This window comes from Cololabis saira, chromosome 5, assembly GCF_033807715.1.
Source record: "Cololabis saira isolate AMF1-May2022 chromosome 5, fColSai1.1, whole genome shotgun sequence".
NCBI lineage: Eukaryota > Metazoa > Chordata > Actinopteri > Beloniformes > Belonidae > Cololabis > Cololabis saira.
Window position 1 is genome coordinate 3,439,376 of NC_084591.1, and position 25,456 is coordinate 3,464,831.

Here is a 25,456-nt window from a genome sequence, read left to right on the forward strand (position 1 = left end):
CGGATATAAAGTCCATGACTTAAAAATATAGAATACAAAGATGAGTAATTGTCGGTGATTACAGCTGAAGGTGTCCTAGGAACAGTTTTAGAGGCTTCTCTTTTACTATTGCGGTCTATGGGAAAAAAGCTTTCTGGGCTCCATGGGATTTTTGGTTGCAGTACCGCGGTTGGACACTGGAAGAAATCGGCGTGGCTTCTGAGCGCGAGGCTGGGGGAGTGATTAAAAGAAAGGAAACAACATGTAATGTAACAAAAAGAAAAGGAGAAAGGTGCAGTAACACGTCCTCACCGACGACCGGCAGGCGGCAGCAGAGAGCAAACGCGCCAGTAAAAGAACCGTAGAAGAAGAGCGAACCCTGCAGCTAGCTCCTGCAAGGTAGCATGATATTTTTATTGAAATTGTTATAAAAAGTTCCAGTTCGTCATGAGTTCTCCGCAGGACAAACACGGAACTAAACGTCCTGCTTCTCCCAGTCAAGATCAAGTGAGTGGAAGCAAGAAAACTCTGCTTGATCCGCGAGAAAAGACGTAAAGCGATTAAATGTGGGCATTGTGTGGTTAGCCAGCTAGCTGCTAACAACAGAGATTAAACCTTTTAAAAGCAACATTTCTGACTCTTACCCTGGATTAAACCACACGGTACCCAGTGGGAAAAAGCCTCCAGACGGACAGACTGGAGGTGAAATAACCACATTCTGGGCCGTTTGTTGCTGGAAAAGCAGGAACTGAACACGTTTTGGTCCCTTTTTTCTGCTGTTTTGATGTTTTATTTCACACAGAAGATTATGCATATTTACACAAATAGGCCCTAATTTTATTTTCTTATTCATTGTAGGATAATTGCATGGATTTGCAATTTGCATTATCAGCTGCAAAGCTGATAATCGTAATTATACAAACAATTGTGCAAATTACATATAAAGAGGTTTTGGTTTTGGTTTTTTGGAGGGGTGGGGGGGGTATAATGTCAGGTTAATGTCAGAGATATCTTTTTAATGATTTTTCGTATTTATTTTTCTCTTAATTTATTTATTTTGTAATTCCAAATAACGTAATTTAATTCAATTCACTTTTATTTGTTGAACAGGGACTGTACATATTAATAAACACAGGTGTAAATTAGGAATGGGTGATATTTTACCGTTCACGATATACCGTCAAAAAAATTCCTCACGATAAGAATTTGTCATCTTGCGGTAAAAATGATAAATTCCTGTTGATGACGTTTTTGTGTAAAGATGATTTATGGTTCTGTGTTAAGGAAGAGAAGGAAGGAAGGAAGGAAGAAAGAAGGATAAATTCCCGTTGATGACGTTTTTGTGTAACAAACATGGCGGATCTGAGAGCGAGATAGATTTATAGTTACAAAGGTGGAGTTGAATTGGTATTTTTTTTATCGTCATTTTTATCGTTATCGGGATAAATGCCAGAAATGATCGTGATACATTTTTTAGTCCACACCGCCCATCCCTAGTGTAAATATGCATGGTTGTAGCCAGAGGCGAATTTCCACCATTCATCCCCACGGCAAATTAATGCCAGACACAGAATCAGACAAAGGAGACAAGATATGACATCCATACCAACAAAGCACAACATTAAAACAAAGACTGTTCAGTGAACGCCTCAGGTCACAGAACCAACACCACAGGGATAAGAAACAGTCCTTTTAAAGATGAGAAAAGGCAGCTGCTGCATCCTGCCAACACCAGCCTGAGCCGGTTTAAAGCTTTACTTCAATTAAAGATTATAACGGTATAAAAATCACCAGCAGTGGAAGGAAAAAAAACCCCAAAAACTTCACTTTCCACTAGTGATGCACCGAAATGAAAATTTGTGGCCGAAACCGAAACCGAAAATAATAATAAACACTTGGCCGAATACCGAACAATACCGAACATGGTTCTTCGCAGTTTTTCATTTATTTTGTCAATTTTTTCACCATTGCATAAATCAAATAAATTTGATTTAGGCATGCTTTTCAAAGAAAAAAATCTTTTACAAAATTACAAGGTAGAAAACATTTGTTGAACATAAAAAACTGAACATTTTTTAATTTCCCAGCATTTCTTAAATATTCCAGCAGACATTATACCAGCAAAGAACAATAACTTAAAATAAATAAATAAATTAGCAAAATACATTTTTTGGCCATCTTTGAGCTTACGTTAGGCTTAACTGACTGAACATTGTAACATAGGCCTTAAAACAATAAAAATGCATTAAAGCGCTCAGGGTTTTTTATCATTTCAAATGATAAATCAAACTTGTAGCTGAAAGACTTTGCAGATGTTTCCCCTCTAGATATTTGAGCAGAACATTCATTGCAAACAGCCATTCTTGTATTATTATTTGCCACTCTAAAATACTTCCACACTGCTGACATGTTTGCACCACTTCACTCCACGCTCTTCCACGTTTGATTTCCTCATCTAAACGCACCTGTAATAGATTGATTTATGTTGTTTTGGTTCCACCTGCTGGTGAATGTTGGTAAAATTCTTATGTGGTTACTTTTTGGTTGGCCAACGATTTATGTTTGTGGTGCAACAGTTACGGAGCGGCCAGTCTATTTCCTTATATTAAAACGCCGTTATTAATTGTTCGGTTTTTTCCCACTTATTCCACCGAACACCGAAAGTGTTTTTTTGCCATTTTCGGCCGAACAATTTCGGTTACCGAACAATCGGTACATCACTACTTTCCACATCCGAACTCCGAGTTTAGGCTGACATTTCATTCAGATTCAGACGACTTTATTAAACCTTTGAGAGGTTCCCTCTGGGAAATTGACATTTCCATCTCACACACTCAGCACTGTCATATACGAATCAAACACCCCAGAAACCAAACACCCATATAAAGATGATTCCCCGTTATTCATGATTTCAGTGGTAAAAATCCACTCAGCTGGAGCGATTCCAAGGCTCTTGGAACATTTTTGTCAGTAAGACCGTATAAAAGCTGGACTAACAAGAACCAGCGAGTGCAAATGAATAATTTCTTCCCTCTGATCGATTATACCTAAAGTGACGTGAAAAGCCGCCGTTTCTATTGGCTGAGAGGAGTCCTTAGAGCTGTCAATCATCCAAATCCATCAATCCAATGCCTTTTTAATGTCATAACTATCAGATTAAACATGTTATAAATAGGAATGGAATGGGCTATATTTTACTGTTCACGATATACCGTCAAAAAAATTCCCCACGGTAAGAATTTGTATCTCACGGTAAAAACGATAAATTCCTGTTGATGACGTTTTTGTGTAAAGATGATTTATGGTTCTGTGTTAAATCCACGCGGAAGGAAGGATGGAAGGAAGGAGCGAGCGAGCCTGAAAGATAAATTCCCGTTGATACGTGTTTGTGTAACAAATAGTGATGCACTGAAATGAAAATTTGTGGCCGAAACCGAAAATAATAAACACTTGGCCGAATACCGAACAATACCGAACATGGTTCTTCGCAGTTTTTCATTTATTTTGCCAATTTTTTCACCATTGCATAAATCAAATAAATTTGATTTAGGCATGCTTTTAAAAGAAAAAAATCTTTTACAAAATTACAAGGTAGAAAACATTTGTTGAACATAAAAAACTGAACATTTTTTAATTTCCCAGCATTTCTTAAATATTCCAGCAGACATTATACCAGCAAAGAACAATAACTTAAAATAAATAAATAAATTAGCAAAATAAATGTTTTGGCCATCTTTGAGCTTACGTTAGGCTTAACTGACTGAACATTGTAACATAGGCCTTAAAACAATAAAAATGCATTAAAGCGCTCAGGGTTTTTTATCATTTCAAATGATAAATCAAACTTGTAGCTGAAAGACTTTGCAGATGTTTCCCCTCTAGATATTTGAGCAGAACATTCATTGCAAACAGCCATTCTTGTATTATTCTTTGCCACTCTAAAATACTTCCACACTGCTGACATGTTTGCACCACTTCACTCCACGCTCTTCCACGTTTGATTTCCTCATCTAAACCTGTAATAGATTGATTTATGTTGTTTTGGTTCCACCTGCTGGTGAATGTTGGTAAAATTCTTATGTGGTTACTTTTTGGTTGGCCAACGATTTATGTTTGTGGTGCAACAGTTACGGAGCGGCCAGTCTATTTATTTTACAACGCCGTTATTAATTGTTCGTTTTTTTCCCACTTATTCCACCGAACACCGAAAGTGTTTTTTTTGCCATTTTCGGCCGAACAATTTCGGTTACCGAACAATCGGTGCATCACTAGTAACAAACATGGCGGATCTGAGTCATTCCAGTTTTGCAGTACAGGTGTAACTCATTTAATTGGTTTTTATTAATTCAATTTAATTGGTGTAGTTAAGTAGTATTTATTATTCTTTTAGAGCAGTGTTTTGGCTCCAAAGACTGAATGTGGTGATAGATTTATAGTTACAAAGGTGGAGTTGAATTGGTATTTTTTTATCGTCATTTTTATCGTTATGGGGATAAATGCCAGAAATTATCGTGATACATTTTTTAGTCCATACCGCCCATCCCTAGTTATAAATAGTGTTTAGCTGTGCCAGGTTCGAGCAGGAGAGTCTCAAACATCGATGTCGGCCTCCTTAGGGAGGATCTAAAAGGAAAGATGACTTTCCCAGTTAGTGCCGGTCTATAATGAGTTTTTAATCCGGTCTATAATGAGTTTTTAATCCGGTCTATAATGAGTTTTTAATCCTAAAAAGACGACGCTGACATCTCTCTCCTGGCAGGATGGGTCGACTCAGTGGGCGGCCGCCGACTTGGGCAGTGACGAGAGGAAGCAGAAGTTTTTACGGCTGATGGGCGCTAGCAAGGTTTGTCTGACGGATTCTGCTTGACCTGTTTATTTACGGTCCGCGAGGAAAAGAGTAAAGGATGGTCTCTCTCTGCAGAAAGAGCCGACCGGCCGCCTCGTCATCGGGGACCACAAGTCCACGTCGCACTTCCGCACCGGTGAGTAGGCCTGTGTTGAAAAAAATCGATTCATCCTATTTTAAATCGATTCTCATATTAATTCCTAAAAATCGATTCATAAGTCTAAAGATCGATTTAAAAAAATTTTTTTTTTTTTTTTTTTTTTCATCATTACATTACAACTTTTGGTTATTTTTTGTCTATGCCCAAAAAAAGAAAGTTTTGTTGGACACGAGAATAACTGGTGCTATGTTTTTGCCTTTAAATATGTTTAAAGGTATGAAAACATTAAAATATTTAGTTATAATTGCATAAATTGTCTATATTTCTTTGCTTTATGTCTTGGGGTGACATTTGCATAAATGTTAAAAACCAAATTCTCATAAATGGGGAAAAAATAAAACCGATTTCCTCCGCCTCTGTTTCCTCCCTGGATCTGTTTGGTAATTCTGACCCACATGATGTTTCTGTTTCAGTTTTATCAGCATTCTGGGAGCTGATTGGTCCTTACAGCATCATTAGCTGCAATACTTGCTGTTGAATCTCAATATAATACTAGTATTAATATGTTGCAGAACTACAGTCATGTAATTCATGCAACAGCTGAAAAAAATGTTGTAATAACACTAACCCAAATCAATATCGGAATCGAATCAAATCGTGATAATCGATTCTGAATCTTAAGAATCGGAATCGAATCGATTCTTGACATTTGAATCGATCCCCAGCCCTACCGGTGAGCTAACTGAAGTGTAGTAAAACTGCAGCCCTGGTCCTGTGAGTGGGGCCCCCGCCCCGCGGCGCCCCCGGTCCACCGAGCAGGTCTGGCCCTGCTGGGGCCGGAGGTTCCTGCTGTGACCCGTGTCTCCTCTGCAGGGCCGGCCCTGCTGGGGCCGGACCTGCTGGGGCCGGAGGTTCCTGCTGTGACCCGTGTCTCCTCTGCAGGGTCGGAGGATAAGAAGATGAACGCAGAGCTGGAGATGCAGTACCAGCAGGGGATGGACGGGAAGCTGTCGGGTCGGAACCGGAGGCACTGCGGGCTCGGTTTCAGCGAGGTAAGAGCTTCTCCAGACTGCTGCCTCATTAACACGGTGCCAAGAGGGGAAGACATCAGCAATAGTCTTAGAGGAGCTTGAAGCAGGATTTATGAAAAAAATTCGTATACGTTTTAAGTTTTCTAGTAATAATGTCAGATGAAGCGTTCCAAACCTAAAAGAATGTTTCCTCTAGTGTATCTCTCCTTTGGCTTGAACAGGCTGTTGCTGCAAAATGTGCTGCAATTCGGTCCCGAATTTCCCGCGCTGTCCTGCGGATGTGACGTCACATGACGCTGCATGCACGTTTGTGGTGAAGGGTGGCGCTAGAGACTCTCATTTCTTAAAAGGAGCCTCATGCTCCTTTAAAGGAGCAGCTGCTGCTTCCCATCAGTCTGGAAATGGTCTTAAAATAATTTCCAAATCATTTGGAGTTTAACCTTCTACAAGAGACAGAAACCAGTGGAAACTAGAGGTGGGTGCAATTCATCGATGTGTCGATGCATCGCGATGCGTCACGTGACGATTTGGAATCGATTAATTAAAATAAAAATAAAAATTCTGGAATCTTGATAGTTATCCTATCCAGATTCCAGACTGAATAAGCTGCTGAATCATTTCATTTTCAAGAATGCACATTTCTTATTGTTCACTTGAAATATGGCAGATATGTTTACACTAAGTTCATATCTAGTTTACTTGAATTAATGAACTCATTAAATCCAGGGCTTGACCGTTTTCAGTGTTTTCCACCAATAGAGGGCGCTCTCATGCAAGTGCAGCTTTCCCTGGTCAAAGTTAAGTAAGTCAAAGAGCAAATGTTTACATAGTCATAAAATACATTATTTTGTGTCTTTGAAAAATACAAATGTTCAAAAAACCTTGTTATTTACTTAATGAGTGTTGTTAGAGGAACTGAGTTCATTGATTGGCTATTTATTTACAAATGTAGCCACAGATGAAGACAAAATCAATCTTGTATGGAAAAAAGCATTAAAAATCACAATAATCGAAGAATCGTGGCACCAATAATCGAATTGACAATCGTTATAAACGAAGAATCGAAGAATCAAAGCTCCAATAATCGAAATCGAATCGTGAGGTACCTTGTTTGCACACCCCTAGTGGAAACCCTTCCAGAAAGCTGTCAGTCTCCCAAGCTGGACCAGAGACTCTATTATACCCCTTTTCCACCAAACAGGTTCCAGGGCTGGTTCTGGTTCTGGTTCTGGTTCTGGGTCAGTGCTGAGTTTGGAACCGGCTTTCTGTTTCCACTGAGAAAGAACCGGCTCCAGTTCCAAGGTAGCACCAACTCTTTGCTGGTCTAGAGGAAAGAACCGTTAACGTAAGCGGAGGGGCTGGAGTTATTCAGACCAACGGCAACAGCAGGACTGGGAGACGGAGACATTTTCAAATCAGAATGAATCTGGATGCAGCAAAGCATCATGGGAGGAGGAGGAGACAACCTGTCTTTTAGAGATGTGTCCACGGAGGAGCTACGAGGACCAAGTCCTGTTAGAGCAGATACCTGGTTGTTGCTGCAACTTTCACGCTAACGCAGAGACGTAATGACGTGGCTCCTCTTAGCACCGAGCTGTGGAAAAACAAACCGGTTCTCAGCTGGTTCCAAGTTGAGTTGTGAACCAGAACCAGCTCTGGAACCGGTTTGGTGGAAAAGCGGTACCAGAGTGCGTTCACACTAGGGGTGGGTATTGGGAAGGACCTCCCGATACGATACGCATCACAATACTTGAGCCACGATACGATACAAATTGCGATATCCCGATTATGCGATATATCCCGATATATCGCGATATTCTACATAGTTCACTGAAAAATTTAAAAATGCATTACACATCTTAAAATCCAAGTTGTACATAGATAGATAGATAGATAAAGCTTTATTTATGTGTCACCCCCCAGCGTACAATATCATTATACATTAATAAAATTGGCAATAATAAAAAGTTGAGGGCCACTCACTAAGAGTTGTGAGACACAATACATATTCATATCGATAAAAAGTAACATACATTAAAGTATTAAAATCATTTGACTGTTACAAAAATCACAGTCATATTACAATAAAAACTCAATGGCTTAATCAATTAGGTCTACAATAAAAGGAGGAAAAGGGGAAATTAAGGGCCAGTACATATAAAAGCTGCTCTACGCTTTAGGATGAGGTGGCAGGCTTTGGCTGATTCGTTAAAGAGATGTTTAGCTGCTAAAATGTCACATACTTTATTAACATCATCGAGGTCTTGAAAATGTTCCTGATTCTTTGAAAATGAGATAAAAAGGTCCTCGCGAATGTCTTTGTAAAGTTCACAGTGTAGAAGGACATGGGACTCAGATTCGATGGAACCGCTGTTACATAGTGTGCAAACACGCTCCTGTATTGGGATGTTGGTATATCTACCGGTTTCAAGAGCCAATGGAGCAACTCCACACCTAAACTTGGCAAGGGCACTTCTATGCTGCCTGGGCATAATACTTTGTACATACGGCTCTGTATCAAAGGCATTCTTAAAGGTACAGTAAGTGCGAAGCTTGTTTCCCTCTGCTCTATTTATCTGCAGGAGCCATTTCTCCTTCTCTGCCTCTGCAACTGCTTGGTCAAGCCTGTTTAGATCGTTACTTGAGAGGACTAGGTCAGTGCTGGCGAGGTGGGATAGATGCAGAGAGGAGAAATATGTCCGTACCGTATGGGGATAGTTTTTCACATTTCTCATCTGATTAGCCCACAAAAACACACGCTTACATAACCGGTTATCTGGCATACTGCATAGTCTCTTCCAGTTCTTAAAAATACATGACCACTGGTGTTGCCAGGTCGTTTTCCATCCCATGTCACCTTGTATGGCAGCATTTGGGGTATATTTACCAACACCCAGAAAGAAGCGGCATGCTCTATTAAAGACTGCATTGATACAGGAGTAACTTCTGTAACCCCATACTGCGGATGCATAAGTAAGGATGGGTAGGACCAAAGAGTCAAAAAGTTTGGTAAAACATTTAAAGGGGAAACCACCCAAAACTTTACTTTTAGCTATAATTGCTCCTAGAGCTCTGTTGGCATAGAGGGCTAGTTGCCTAGCGGTTACATTGTAGTCTAAGAACTCAGTGAGCAGTAATCCTAAATATTTATACTCTTTGGTGACCTCTAGTGGGAAAGACCCGCAAGAGTCACACATATGTACATCAGATGATAGTGATAATGCATTGGACAAACTGAGTCAAAACAATGTAATTCAAACTTTCCATTTTAATTATGCAACATATTTGCATGAAAAAACACAATGAAACACAATGAAAAGTGCAGTGTGCATTATTCTTAGATACAAAATACTCAAAATTAAATGCAGTGTCTCACCCACACTGAAATCACAAAATAAAGTGCAGCTAGGGGTGGGCAAAAATATTGATATGGCAATATATCGTGATACATACATTGAATATCGATATCGTATCGGGAGACTTTGTATCGCGATATATTGCCGTATCAATATTTTTGCCCACCCCTATTTCACACTGCTATTATTGATTCAGCCTAAAGGAACTCTGGGTGTCAGGGTGTGGTTCACTTGCTTCTTCTCTACGTGAACCAACTCTGAGGTCTCGGTGTCTAAATGTTTCTTCAGAGCTGCTTGTTGACTCTGTGATGAGTAAATAGTCCTGTAGTGGTGACTGAGGGCCTGCTGTACACCCGTCTACCTGCACACCCGTCCACCTGCACACCTGTACACCTGCACACCTGTACACCCGTCTACCTGCACACCTGTACACCCGTCTACCTGTACACCCGTCTACCTGTACACCCGTCCACCTGCACACCTGTACACCCGTCTACCTGCACACCCGTCCACCTGCACACCTGTACACCCGTCCACCTGCACACCTGTACACCCGTCTACCTGCACACCCGTCCACCTGCACACCTGTACACCCGTCCACCTGTACACCTGTACACCCGTCTACCTGCACACCTGTACACCCGTCCACCTGCACACCTGTACACCCGTCTACCTGCACACCTGTACACCCGTCTACCTGCACACCCGTCCACCTGCACACCTGTACACCCGTCTACCTGCACACCTGTACACCCGTCTACCTGCACACCCGTCCACCTGCACACCTGTACACCTGTACACCCGTCCACCTGCACACCTGTACACCTGTACACCCGTCTACCTGCACACCCGTCCACCTGCACACCTGTACACCTGTACACCCGTCTACCTGCACACCTGCACACCCGTCTACCTGCACACCTGTACACCCGTCTACCTGCACACCCGTCCACCTGCACACCTGTACACCCGTCTACCTGCACACCTGTACACCCGTCTACCTGCACACCTGCACACCCGTCTACCTGCACACCTGTACACCCGTCTACCTGCACACCTGCACACCCGTCCACCTGCACACCTGTACACCCGTCTACCTGCACACCTGTACACCCGTTTACCTGCACACCTGTACACCCGTCTACCTGCACACCTGTACACCCGTCTACCTGCACACCTGCACACCCGTCCACCTGCACACCTGTACACCCGTCTACCTGCACACCTGTACACCCGTCTACCTGCACACCTGTACACCCGTCTACCTGCACACCTGTACACCCGTTTACCTGCACACCCGTCCACCTGCACACCTGTACACCCGTCTACCTGCACACCTGTCTACCTGCACACCTGTACACCCGTTTACCTGCACACCTGTCCACCTGCACACCTGTCCACCTGCACACCTGTACACCCGTCTACCTGCACACCTGTACACCCGTTTACCTGCACACCTGTCCACCTGCACACCTGTCCACCTGCACACCTGTACACCTGTCTACCTGCTGGAGTTCACCTGAAGGTTCTCTGGCGTCTCCTCGTACCCGAGTCATCGGCACCGTCCACTAAACCGGGTTCACCTGCAGAGCAGAGGTTCTGGACCACGTCCCGGCCCGGTACGGGTGCACCTGTGGGACATCCAGAACTCTGATGTTCTGACTCTGAGACACCAGAACCTTCTGTTCTCCGAACGTCACGGGTTCAAACCCCCGAGGTTCAAACTGAGAAACATCCGCGGTCTCTGTTTCTTATTTTTGGAGTAAATGAGTGCGTTTACATGGGAAGTTTGATTCCTCTTTAATTCAGAATTAAAATTAAATCCGATTTAAAATGAGTAAAAACCACCATGTAAACACCTAATTCTGAATGAAAATGGCCATTCTGAATTAAACTTAATTCTGAAGTAAGTGGCTGGTTTATTCCGATTTTAAATCTGAATAGAATAATTCCACAATCATGTTTAAGGGCTGAGTATGGTTCTGCGTCACACACACGCAGAGCACACGGCGCACCCGTGACGCCGTCACGAACTGTTCTGACTTCTCCGTCTCTCCATTTGGTCGCGGTGCAGTACCCCCCGCGGCCACTAGTTAGCGATCTTTTTCTGAATGGTTTATCCGACTTTTTCCGGTCACAGTAAATCAAAGAGATAAGGACAACTATTGTGCAAAAAACAAAAACAAAAAAAATCACATATAAACGAAGAAAAGAGCCCTGGAAGTTCACTACTGATTCAAACCGGAAACCGGAAATGCTTCGCTTTCAAACGAACCAATCACAGCCCTCTCTGTCTGCGTGTGGTCGGCGTCTCCTCGACGCGTAGTTACAATTTTCGGAAGGTGCACGTCACTGACGGCGCAGGTGACGGCGTGTCCTCTGCGTCGATCCAAACCACACGCCGTAGACACGGCGTCGTTTTGACGCAGAAGCATAACTGAGCCTTTACACTCATTCCTCTTTAAATTAATCCCGGTCTTTCTTTCTGCTCGTTCCCTCCCCCGTCTGTCTCCATGATCTTATATTCCACTGGGCTGGTTTTCCAAACAACGTTTCAAGATGCAGCAGCAGTAAACGCTGGTCAAGAGCAGAGACCATTTATTTAATAAATAGAAATCATTAAAAGAACAGATGAAAACAGGAAACATCAAAATTCTGAGCTTTTCAAAGTTGTAAGTTTGTTTTTTCTTCCGGTAGTTTAACTTCCGGTCCCCCCCCTATCCAATCAGAACCTTCCCAACCCCCAGACCTGGAGAGGAATTGGAGAAAGACCATCAAACGTGTTTCCATGGAAACCTCAATTCAGAATGACTATTTCCATGTAAACTAATTTTAATTTAGTTATTTTATTTTAATTTTATTTTAGTTTTTTTATTCACTTAGTTGTTGTTTTTTATTACTAGTATTTTTAATTTATGTTATTTGTGAAGTTATTTCTTGGAAAAAGGGGCAGATCAGATACGATTTAGGGATGCAAATTATCGATTATTTCATTAATTGATAGTTGATAACCTTATCGATCGATCATCGATTAGTTGATAAGCGGCGTTTTTCATCTGAGATACAAACATAATTTTTTTTGCTTATATAAAATACAAAGGACATTTTAATGTATTCCTTGATCAAATATTAATTTGATACAAAAGTAACAAAAATAAATTTTTGTACCACAAGGAATATAATATAAAGTGCACTTCAAGGCTATTAGTAGTAGCAGCAGCCATAATAGTGTCATTTGTGTCAAGCAAATTTTAAGTTCTAGTTACGTTTTAAGTTAGAGTTTTGGCAGTGTTCAAAATAAAATGATGAGACCTGCTGTATTGGAGCACATTTTCTTTTAGTTAAAACTGTAGCGGGGACAGATGTTTAGAGGAACCTATGTATGTACCGGGTGAAGCTGATTTATGGTTCCGCGTTACAACAACGCAGAGCCGCCGCCGTAGCCTACGGCGGCTCTGCGTCGATTTAAGGCGGAACCATAAATCAGGCTTTAGGGGAGCATATCGGAGAAGAACCAGAAGAATATAGAGTGGATTCAAAATAAAAGTTAAGCACTGAGCTACATGTGTCTCCCGTCTGGGCCATTGCAGACTCATTGCCTGAGCATGATGTTACTAAAACCAAACATATCCGCCGTCTCTTTCTAACTTTATGTACGCGTTGTGTCGCATTAAATGTGGTCCGGGCGTAATACCAGCTGGCGAAATTAAACGAAAAAAATAAATAGATTAATTGTAATCGTTAATTTTAATCGGGTAATTTCATAACGGCAATTAATCGAAAATCGAATAATTGTTAACATCCCTAATACGATTCTTCTTCTTTCTGCTCCCTTTTCATTCACAATTTAAGAACATTTGTATTGAATTATTTTTTTTTTTTGAATGAAATAAAGAATTAAATGAAAAAACTTGAAGGAAAATAGTTTAATTCTGAATTATTTAATTTGGAATAATCAATTCCGAATTAAAAAACATCCTGTAACCGTGGCTACTGAGGAGTTTGCTCCGGACTAGAGAGGAAGGGGGTCGTCTGGACGGTTCTGAGGAACCGGTCCAGAGTCCCGGTCATGTGTCGGTTCAGGTCCGGGATGCAGGAGTAAGTTCTGCTGGTCCGGTTTCCTCCAGAACCAGAAACTCACGTCTCTGTCTTCCTCTCTGCAGCCGGACTCGGAACCGGAGTTGGACGGCGCCCCGGCGGACGGAGACGCGGACGAGCCGGAGAAATCGTCCAGCGAAGACGCCCCCACAGAGACTCAGGACACAGACTGTGATCAGAACCCGGACACCCCCACGGGCCTGGCCCGGTCCGGCTCGGAGGACCAGGACGACGAGGACGAGGAGGAGGAGCGGGAGCGGAGACACAACTGCAAGACGGCGTCCGTGAAGTCGGCGTAGGCCGGGCCGGTCCGACCGTCACACGTGGACAGCCTGGCGTCTTGTGTTTAACCGTCCGTCCTGGGTTCCGTAGAAGCAGCAGCGCTGTGGTTCTGGTTGTGGTTCTGGTTCTGGTTGTGGTTCTGGTTGTGGTTCTGGTCCTGGTCCTGGTTCTGGTCCGGCGCTGAGGGAGGCCCGGGGCCGTTTTTAGTCCGAACCTTTTACCGTCGCCTGCTGGACGACCGGAACCGGAACCGCCTGCCGTCCAGCACGCCGCCGACCTGAGTTTGTCTTTTTATGTTTTTCTGTTTTTTTTTTTTGCAAACCAATAAAAGAAGGTTGAATTGTTACGTCGCTGCTTCTGAGTTCAGGTGATGTTTACGTCGTTGTGTTGTTTCCTCGGGAAACCTGGTTCACACTAGGGATGGGCGGTATGGACTAAAAAATGATCACGATAATTTATCCCAGTAACGATAAAAAAAGACGATAAAAAAAAATAGCAATTCAACTCCACCTTTTAAACTATAAATCTATCAACACATTCAGATCTATGTTTGTTACACAAAAACGTCATCAACGGGAATTTATCTTTCTTTCTTTCTTTCTGGCTTCCTTCCTTCCTTCCTTCCTTCCTTCCTTCCTTCCCGTACGTTGTGCGTAAATTTAACACAGAATCATAAATCAGTTTTACACAAAAACGTCAACGGGAATTTATCATTTTTACCGTGAGATACAAATTCTTATCGTGAGGAATTTTTTGACGGTTTATCGTAAACTGTAAAATATCACCCATTCCTAGTACACACACCTACATAAACACACACTCTAACCCAGCGGTTCACAACCTTTTTTCCTTGTTTTCCCCCTACTTGTGTCTAAGACCAGCCGGCCCCTGACCCGTACGTACTAGCACCAAAATAGTAAAGTTATTCGTTACAAACCTTTAATTGAAAAAATTAACATGCTTTTTTGATACATTTCTCTTTGGTTTACCCTGTACTTTGTTTTGTTTTGTCTCACCTTCCTTTTGTGTCACCAATGTATAAAATACGCACAAAAAATAATTGCAAGGACATAAAAATATTTCTGAAAAATGTCTCTTAATATGAGAGCAACATTTTTTAACATTTTTCCTTTAACAACCTGTCGGAGTAGTAGTATGATTAAATGTTGAATAATGATATAATACGTTTTTAAGTTTTTATCCTGATAAATAACTTGATAAAAGTATTTTAAAATGACCAAAATATATTTTCAAGTGGGTTTATACAGACTTGGATTACTGTACTGCATTAGGTGTGTTATTATGAGTTTATTTTTTATTTAACATGTGTAAATGTAATTTTTACAACTGCATATCCTCAAAGCAGACAAAGATTCACGCCCCCCCAGAGATCTCTGGCGTCCCCCCAGGGGGGCCCGACCCTGGAGAAACATCTGGAATATTAGTTTAAGTTTAGTTAGTTTAAGTTTATTTCAGTCGTACCTTTCAAGGCAACAAGGAAGAAACAAATTTTACAATTTGACTGAAAAAGGCTCAGGCAGAAGCAGAGCTTATTAATGCTACTATACAACTTAAAGAGCAGATTGCAGGTTGGAGACCCCTGTGAATCAATGTGTAGGAAAATAATGTAGGAACTGAATTTTCATTGAAATTTGATAAATATATACTACAGTGACCTCCGGAGTTGTTTTTGTGAGAGTATTTTACTTCCGCATCTGAAAAAGCTGAACCGGAAGTGACGTCGCATTGGGGAGCGCGGTGAATTCAACAATAGTAAAAATAATGGATCTTAATGATAGTTGTGACACTGAAGAGGTTGTGAATGTGTATTCACACCAATATGACGGGCCACAGCCTTATAATTACGTTACCCGTTAGGCCCCCCACGTTCTTTTGATTGACAGCTGAAACTCGCTTTTTAAAAGGCTGATTTATGGGTCCGCGTTACACCAACGCAGACCCTACGGTGTAGGTTACGCGGCGACGCACAGAACGCTGCGTGCGCCGCGTAACCTACGCCGTAGGCTACGCCGTCGATTTTACGCGGAACCATAAATCCACCTTTATTCACTGCAGCACCCGTGCTCCTGAAAGAAACTCAGAAAATAACTCCTTAAAAACGGGTGAGTACTTGTAATCTGTCTACGTTTGTACTTTCTAAACCAGGGGTCGGCAACCCAAAATGTTCAAAGAGCCATATTGGACCAAAAACACAAAAAACAAATATGTCTGGAGCCGCAAAAAATGAAAAGTCTTGTATAAGCCTTAGAATGAAGACAAATGGCGAAATGTCGAGAAAAAAGTGGAAATGTTGAGGAAATAGTCAAAATGTTGAGAAAAAAAGTCGAAATGTCGAGAAAAAAGTTGAAATGTTGAGATGAATGTTGAAGTACAATTTCAAGAAAAGTCGAAATGTCGAGAAAAAAGTCAAAATTTCGAGAAAAAAGTAAAAGTTTCGAGAAAAAAGTCGAAATGTCGAGATTAAAACGGAAAGGAAAAAGGAAGAAAAAAAGAGGAAAAAAAGGAAAAGAGAAGAAAAAAGAAAAAAAAGAAGAAAAAAAAGAAAAAAGGAAATGAATAAAAAAGAAAAAAAGGAAAAAAAAGGTCAAACATTTTTGAAAAAGCTCCAGGAGCCACTAGGGCGGCGCTAAAGAGCCGCATGCGGCTCTAGAGCCGCGGGTTGCCGACCCCTGTTCTAAACAGAAAACAAGCTATCTTCTCCTTTTTCTGATTAAATGCATCCAAAATAGCCGGGTATTTTTAAAACCAAAAATTTCCCCCCCTTCGTTTATAAAATAATTTGTATCCACATTACATCGTTGTTAAAAAAAAAAATCTTCCACACATAACCGAAGATCTGCGTTTTCGACCACATTCATAAGCATTCCAAACCTGTAGATCATCTGGTCATCCGGCCTCCGGGCCGCCTCTGCTGCGCCGCTTCCGCTCGGGTAACGACCTGGAGTCTCCCCGTGTCCCGCCACGGAGCTGCCGCGTTAAATCGACGCAGCCCTACGCCGTAGGGTACGGCGTAGGGCTGCGCGTCGCCGCGTACCCTACGGTGTAGCCTCTGCGTCGGTGTAACGCAGTAAACGTGGTCAAGAGCAGAGACCATTTATTTAATAAATAGCTTGGAGGACAGATGGTGGATCATCTGTAGTTCTGGGTCGCACGTCAGACTCAGAGCAGATTTGTTGTTGTTTTGGAGCATAATGTGACGTTCGAAAACGCAGAACGTTTGTAGGAGCTTTGCTAAAATCAGCCACTTTCCTCTGAATACGTGCCCTTGTCTTGTAAAACATATTAAATCCTACATTAACTTCTCACATAGTCATTTTCACAAAAGGTCAGGTATAATTTTTGAAAAAACCCTAACCTGCAATATGCTCTTTAAGCAAATTAATGGTCTCAGTTGAGCTGCATAATAATATTCTTGTAGGCAGGGAAGGCCCATTCCCCCCATTTCTTTTCTCAGTTGCAGAGTTTTATATTTAATCCTGGGCCTCTTCCCTTGCCATACATATCTCTATTAACCTATCCCAGTCTAAGAATTGCTTATGTGGTATTTTTATCGGCAAACATTGAAAGTAGTAAACCAGTCGTGGAAGAACATTCATCCTGATTTTATCCTAGAGTGTCCGTGTAGGTTGTGTTGAACTTATCAATAAATCATCCGCAAAAAGGCCCAGTTTTCTGTTCCCCAGATGACATTTTTATCCCTTATATCTCAGAACTTTGCCTTATCCACTGGCTCACCAGAGTACCAGAATACCAGAGTAATCAGAATACCAGAGTACCAGAATACCAGACCCAAAAGAAACCAGACAAGTGTGAACCAGGTGAAGGGACCCAGACGGTTCTCCTCACGACTCTTCATGTGTTTAAAACCTTTTATTCAAACGTGTGAAACATTCCAGGTTTCTCATCTGAACAATCAGAACCTGCTGCTCCCGGGTCTCAACTACAAACCCGACCCAGAGGCGGTGAAATGATCAGAGTTAAGGAAACAGGAAGCTACGTAGAAGCGCAGGATCACATCTCTAAGACGACGCCAGTCGTCGCTACTGAAAACAGATTCATGGAAGTTAATTTGGTTAAAAACGCTGTGGTGATTCTTCAGAGTCCGTCCCGTCGTCAGGTCCATCAGGGTCCGGCAGCAGCTTTGGCTGAAACAAAAACAAAGCCAGCGTCAATCGATCGCACCACGATCGGGATATTGATCTGCAACATTCACTCCTCTTTTATATGGTATGGAATGCATTACTGGAAGAATTCAAATATAGCAAAAATGTGTTGAATTTAAAAAAACGTATAAAGACATGATGATGGATAAGTACAGACTTGTTCCCGGGTAATCAATCAATAACTTTATTAATGGAATTATTTAAGAAAGGAAACAAAAGGATGGGTACATTGAGTATTATTTGCATAAACATTTAAATAATCCTTTTTTAACATATGTGCAGATACATGCATGTATGTAAGTGTAAGCATGTGTAGTGTACATATGTATGTGGATATGTAATGTGCTTGTATATATATGTATGTATATGTATAGATACATGTGTAGGTACTAAGAATGGGTGATATTTTACCGTTCACGATAAACCGTCAAAAAAATTCCCCACGGAAAGAATTTGTATCTCGAGGTAAAAACGATAAATTCCAGTTGAAAGAAAGAAAGAAAGAAAGAAGGAAAGAAGGAAAGAAAGAAAGAAGGAAGAAAAGAAGGAAAGAAAGAAGGAAAGAAAGAAAGAAAGAAGGAAAGAAAGAAAGAAAGAAAGAAAGAAAGAAAGAAGGAAAGAAAGAAAGAAAGAAAGAAAGAAAGAAAGAAAGAAAGAAAGAAAGAAAGAAAGAAAGAAAGAAAGAAAGAAAGAAAGAAAGAAAGAAAGAAAGAAAGAAAGAAAGAAAGAAGTAGTAGTATTTAGTATCTTTTAGAGCAGTGTTTTGGCTCCAAAGACTGAATGTGGAGATAGATTTATAGTTACAAAGGTGGAGTTGAATTGGTATTTTTTTTATCGTCATTTTTATCGTTATCAGGATAAATGCCAGAAATTATCGTGATACATTTTTTAGTCCATACCGCCCATCCCTAGTAGGTACGTCATAAGCAGATAGGTATGCATGTAAATGTGCATATGTTTTTTGTTGTTATTAGCTATTATTCATTTGTTGTATTTATTACAAGGAAAATGTATCAAACATGTCCGACAAAAGACATTTTGAAATGTAAGAAGGGAGGGCATTCATAAGCCGGGGCTTCAGCCCCGACCCTTTGGTCGTGACCTAAGTGTACATGCTTGGTGGTGACCAATACATTTTTTCATTCATTCATTCATTCATTCATTCATTCATTCATTCATTCATTCATACATTCATATGTAATCAATAGCATTGATCCGAGGTCATGACACCCACCTGCCACCATCTTGCTCTTGCGCGACGCCTCCGAGGCCAGAGCCTGCGAGACGCTCATGATCTTCTGCTGCTGCTGCAGCGCCGAGTCCAGGTCGCCGAGGTCCAGCGGCGCCGGGCCGCGGTTCTGGACGCTGCGGGACAAACGGACCGTGAGACGGACGTGAGACGGGACAGAGAGAGACAGAGACGGCGAGGCGTCTCCACTAACACGCCGCCGCTCGGCGCCGCTCACCTAGGGCTGGGCGATATGGACCAAAAGTCATATCTCGATATTTTCTAGCTGAATGTTGATACTCGATATATATCCATATTTTTTTCTGTGCCATAATTGGGGTTTCCCCCAAAGCATTATAGCATAGCATCTCTGTTAGCATCTCTGTTAGCATCTCTGTTAGCTTCAGTTTTAATACAAAGCCTCGTGCCAAATGTCACACAGGTTCCTTTATTAACAGAGGTCTGCACAATATCAACATGTATAAAACAAATGAAATAAAAATAAACTGCCTGCATATATAGAATAAAAATGCTTCTTGAATAAAATAAAACAAATATCCCTTTCCTGCATAACAATTAAATTAAAATACACTGCAATTAATACAATGTAGACCAGGGGTCGGCAACCCGCGGCTCCAGAGCCGCATGCGGCTCTTTAGCGCCGCCCTAGTGGCTCCTGGAGCTTTTTCAAAAATGTTTGACCTTTTTTTTTCGTTTTTTTCTTCTTCTTTTTTCGTTTTTTCCTTTTTCTCTTCTTTTTTTCCTTTTTTTTTTTTTCCTTTTTTTCTCTTTTTTTCTTCCTTTTTCCTTTCCTTATTAATCTCAATATTTCGACTTTTTCTCAAAATTTTGACTTTTTTCTCGACATTTCAAAATTTCGACTTTTTTGTTGAAGTGCATAATTTAAAAAGAAATTCTAAAAAAAAATAATATAGAAACATGCAGCATGTGTTGCCTTCATTCTAAGGCTTATACAAGACTTTTCATTTTTTGCGGCTCCAGACATATTTATTTTTTTGTGTTTTTGGTCCAATATGGATCTAAAACATTTTGGGTTGCAGACCCCTGGTCTAAACAGTAACAGGCAAACTTTTCCACTGAGGTTGACAGTTGTGCAAATAACAAAACATTTGTGCAAATCTCAAATAAAACATTCAAGTCAATTTGTCACAAAATAAGCTATATCAAAATCATAATATATATATATTTTTTTTTTAAATCGATATAAACGATATTGTCTCGTACCATATCGCGTTTGAAAATATATCGATATATATTACAATCTGGATATACCGCCCCGCCCTACGCTCACCTGGACTTGGCGAGCAGCGTCTTGATGCGCTCGGCGACCCGGGACCGCTGCTCCAGCTCCTCGGGACCGGCGGGTTCTTCTGGGTCGGACTCCACGTAGCGCTCCGGGATGGAAACCTTCCGGGGTTTGGACAGCTGCGGGGGACAGAGACGTGCAGGGAAGTAAGTGAACCATCGGACCATCGGACTAGGACCAGGAAACCTCCAGGACCCGGGTCCTCGGAGGTTCTGGTCTGGTCTGGTCTGAACGGGCTACAGGTTCAGGTCTGGACCGGACCGCTCCCGAAGGTGGACTCACGTCCCTGCGTAGCACCTGGACTGTAGAAGACGGGCTGGCAGCCTGTTTCACTTTTAGTTCTAGTCTAGTCTTTGGGTCAATTTTCATCTTTCATTTTCATTTTATTCTTTATTTAATTCAAAAAAAATATAAAACAATTCAATACAAATACAAATGTTCTTAAATTGTGAATGAAAAGGGAGCAGAAAGAAGAATAATCTTGGCCGGGTTTCCCAGATCCAACCTCTCTTAAGGATTTAAGAGAGGTTCAAAGAAGGTTTCAACTAAGAGAGAACCCTAAGATACGGGTGTTTCCCAGATGACTTCTTAACACCGTCCTTTAGTTTCGCTCTTTCAGAAGCTCTTTGGAGGAGCTGTCCGGTTCTGAAACCAAATGATCGATGCCAGGCAAATCGATCACCGATCACTATCAGCACATTTTCACACACAGCACTGCTACCTAACGCACTAATTCCCTGCTGCTTGTGCGTTATAATGAAAAATTAAGATGATAAATATAATTCAATGACCCTTTTTCATGATGAAAACAAGACTGCAACCAAATAAGAAGTAGTCTTGGTAAGATAATAATGAAGAAATGTATTGTTTTTATTAAATGTGAAAGATGGACGAAAGGAGAAATGAACTTAACGATCATTCAGCATATAGGACCAAATTGTATCCTCCTGACTAGTAAAACAGAATCCTTCACCTCAAAAAAATATTCTGAAGTTTATTTAGCTGCTTGACCGTTTTCACTATTGCATTTATCAACGTTGTATTTGCGGATGTTTGGAAACACAGCGGGTGTGGATACGGGTTACAGTAACGCCGTTAGTTTTGCGGTAACTAATACCGCAAAATAATAAAAAGTAATGCGTTAGAGTAGGCTATCTAATTTATGAATATTATATTATACAAAGATGGTTATTATTATTATTATTATTATTATTATTATTATGTATAGTATATTATATTATTATTAGTATAGGTATCTGATAGGTGAATGGATGAATGAATGGGATGCCTGGGTCTGGGGCCCTCCGTTGTCGGGCCTGCGCGGGTGTCGCCTTGTTGGGAGGTTCCCTCTCTCCGGGCCCGTCTCCGGTCCCCCCCGCTGCCTCCGCGGCGGGGCGCCCCTCTGGTCTTGGAGGGCCACTTTCGTGGGGGACGGGTGCGCCTGCCCGCGTCGGCGGCCGGGGCGGCTCTGTCTCTCCAGGCAGGCTGGCCCCCTGCCGGGTGGGGGTCGTTGGCCTGAAGGGTGAGGGCCTCCTGGCCGCGTGTCCGGCCCGGACCGGGTGGCCGGGGATTGCCTGGGTCGCGGTCCGCCGCCGCGGGATCCCTGGCTGCTTCTTCCCGCGCCGTGGGGGCCCCGCCCGCGGGCCCCCTCGGCCGCCGCCGGGGGGGGGGGGGGGCCTCGCAGGCGGTGGGTTGCCTCCCTCCTACTTCTCCCCTCCGTGGGGTTGCTGGTGGCCTGGGTTCCGGGCTCTTCCGTGTCGGCCTCTGGTCTCGCGGGTGGCGGGGTTGCTCCCCCCCTCCCCCACTATAGATACACTTCAGGTGGAGCTTTGTTTGGTTTATTACACACACACACACACACACACACACACACACACACACACACACACACACACACACACACACACACACACACACACACACACACACACACACACACACACACACACACATATAGTCACTTAGTCACATGCATTTACACACACACACACACACACACACACACGCATGATCATATACATACACACACACACACATAGATATACACACTGGCTTGTTCACCTGCATGCTGGCTCTCTAGTTTTTGGGTTTAGGTAGCGGTAGCGATAGCTTAGCTCAGACTGCGATTAGATCTCAAGATTTAGGTCGATTGCTGTTATTGTTTTGGTCGGCTCCGTGCCGGTTTCGTGCTTTGTTTGTGGTTTTTTGTTGCAGATTTCCAGTGCTTGACGTGTGTCTCCGTGTGTTCCTGCTTCCTGGATTGACAGTGGATGTCGTCACCCCCCCCCCAAAAAAAAAAAAAAAAAAAAAACACTGGGTTTGTATGTGTATATTTATGTATGTGTACGCATATGTGTGCGTATATATATGTATATATATTAAATATAGTAATAATGCACACATATACACTTTTGGTTTCTACCGTCATGGTATCAATCAATAATATGTGTGCAGACAAGGTTAAAAAAAAAAAAAAAAAAAAAAAAAAAAAAAAGAGTAGGCTATCTAACGCATTACTTTTTAAATTCAGTCACGCAATTACCGCTACCAAACGGTGCGTTACTCCGTTATTTCTGGCTACAGTGAGGCTTTTTTTCCCCACACGCGGAGACCAGAGTAAACGTATTGTGTGCGTTCAAAAACATGAGCGGTCATGAGCCAAGAGAAGGCGAGTTTCGCAAATCGCAACGTGGAATTACAGCAATCCCTGGTTTTTCGCAGGGGTTATGTTCCAAAAAGAACCCGTGATAAGTGAAATTCTTTTTACAATTATAGAAGGCTTCTAATTGCAGAGATCATCCCCGCCACGCACGTATTCCACTGCTCGTCTGATGCTGCTGCATCCCGACTCTGTAGCGTCTTTTTATCCTAAACCCAGCGGTGCAGGTTTTTCAAGAGAAGAAAATAGTTATGGGTCGTTGTCTTCGCTCTTTTTTCTTCTGGGCAAAAAGATTCTTTAATATAAACCGACACCATTGATTATATTTGAGACTGTAATGAACGATTCATCAAAGGCTCCTGTTCTTCAGCTGCTGCTTCCCTGTCATCACACATGTAGGTGCTCGGGCTCGGGCAGGAGGATCGGTGTCACGGCTGCTGGACAGCCCGGTCCGACAGCACGTCCAGGGGATTGAAGTGCTGATGCACCAATGCGTTCATAAAAACAGTTCTGCTTCGCGCACGGTGACGTGGTTGATTTGCAGCGAGAATATGCTGTATAGCAGCCAAATTATCAAATAAATGATATTCATGATGATCATTTTATTTGTGCGTAACGCATAAAGCATATACAGGAACACACTTGTTATTCCTTATTTTTCTTTTTTTTCCCCTTTGCTGTCACCAATAAATGCTAAACAATATAAATCTAAAGTATAAAATAGATCAAAACTTGTGCGGGGTGCATTGTTTTAATATCTCATTGCTTGGTGTGATATTGATTTGCCTGACGCGGCTGGATCTGTGAGTCTTTGTTCACTAAGATGGTTGTAAAGACTGGGTCAGCAGGATCTTTCATTTCCTTCTTAATGAAAGAGATTCTTAAGCTAAGAGCAACTCTGGGAAACGCGATTTTCTTTCACAGGCTCCTTAAGAAGGTTTGAAAGAAGTCTTTCACTGTTAAGAGCTACTTAACTGATCTGGGAAACCGGGCCCTTATCTGATCTGCCCCTTTTTCCAAGAAATAAATTCACAAATAACATAAATTAAAAATAAAAAAAACAACAACTAAGTGAAATAAAAAAAATAAAAAAATAAATAAAATTACCGCCGTCTATGGGTATGTCAATCAAACTTAACTAACATATTTCATTATATTTCCTTAACATACAGGCTTTAATTGTTCTTTTGAATGTAATGTTTGATTTGGATTATTTGTTCAGATTGTTCCATAAACTGATTCCTTTCACAGAAACACAACGTTCCATTAATTTAGTCCTGAATCTTGGTTTTTTTTTTAAATCTCTGTTCCTTTTAAGTTATACTTGCTTTCTCTTTTTTCAAATCTTTTCTGAATGTTGATTGGAAAATGTTTTCTTATGAGCTTTAAACATAATTTGCAGAATACTATAATCTACTAGTTCATGAAATTTCAACAATTTTAACTGAAGGAATATTGGATTTGTTGGATCTCTATATCGTTTTCTACTGATTATCCATATGGCTCTTTTTTGCAGAATGAAAATGGACTGAATATATGTTTTACATGAATTTCCCCAAACGTCAACACAGTAGGTCAGATATGGAACATATCTGACCTACTGTGTTACTGTGATCATTTTAGTTTTTATTAGTTTTAGTCACGTTCATTCTCCTTTTAGTCGTGTCAAGTTTCAGTCGACTAAAAGTCTGAGCATTTTAGTCTTATTTCAGTCAGAATTGTCCAGGACCATTTTAGTCTAGTTTTAGTCAAAACTAGTTTTAGTCAAAACTTGTGTCTAAGACCAGCCGGGCCCCCCGACCCGTACGTACTTGCACCAAAATAGTCTTTAATAGAAAAAATGAACATTAATTATGTTTTTGATACATTTCTCTTTGGTTTACTCTGTATACATATGACTTTGTTTTTCTCCAATGTCACCAATCTATAAAATACGCACAAAAGGACATAAAATGTAATAATTGCTCGGGGGTTTATGTTTATGTTTATGTTCATGTTCTGATCTCTGGAAAGCGTCTAGAGACAACTTCTGTTGTATTAGACGCTATATAAATAAAATTGAATTGAATTGAATTGAATAAAAATATTTCTGAAAAATGTCTCTTTTAATATGAGACCAACATTTTTTTTAAACATTTTTCCTTTAACAACCTGTCGGAGTAGATTAAATGTTGAGTAATGATATAATAAAGGTAATAAAGGAATGAAATCATTTCCTGTGTTTGTCACCAGTGTATAAAAAACACAAAAAATATTCAAGACATTCATAAATTATTCCTAACAATGTCTTATGAATGACTCATTCGCAAATATAATTTTTACAACTGCATCATTTCAAAGCAGACAAAGTTTCGCGCCCCCCAGAG

The 25,456-nt window shown here is 41.4% G+C and overlaps 2 protein-coding genes across 8 annotated transcripts in view; one reads left to right on the forward strand and one right to left on the reverse strand.

Moving 5' to 3' along the window:
• The first annotated feature begins 241 nt into the window (after positions 1-241).
• c5h11orf58 (chromosome 5 C11orf58 homolog) lies at positions 242-14,038 on the forward strand. 2 transcript variants are annotated; one of them, XM_061720809.1, is made up of 5 exons: positions 242-378; positions 4,739-4,822; positions 4,901-4,961; positions 5,868-5,977; positions 13,476-14,038. In XM_061720809.1, exons 2-5 carry the CDS (start codon positions 4,808-4,810, stop codon positions 13,707-13,709), a joined length of 420 nt encoding a protein of 139 aa, XP_061576793.1. In that variant the 5' UTR covers positions 242-378; positions 4,739-4,807; the 3' UTR covers positions 13,710-14,038. The 2 variants fall into 2 exon arrangements, with proteins under 2 accessions (XP_061576793.1, XP_061576792.1); XM_061720808.1 differs by having other exon boundaries at positions 309-486.
• Positions 14,039-17,568: 3,530 nt separating this feature from the next.
• Positions 17,569-25,456, reverse strand: part of LOC133443678 (pleckstrin homology domain-containing family A member 7-like) — a 191,696-nt gene continuing 183,808 nt past the window's right edge. For all 6 annotated transcript variants that reach the window (XM_061720812.1, XM_061720810.1, XM_061720811.1 and 3 more), the window contains 3 exons: positions 20,417-20,550; positions 19,111-19,241; positions 17,569-17,858 (listed from right to left, as the gene is read on the reverse strand). In XM_061720812.1, coding sequence (XP_061576796.1) covers positions 17,836-17,858; positions 19,111-19,241; positions 20,417-20,550 — 288 coding nt within the window. In that variant the 3' untranslated portion in view covers positions 17,569-17,835. The remainder of the gene's footprint in view (positions 17,859-19,110; positions 19,242-20,416; positions 20,551-25,456) is intronic.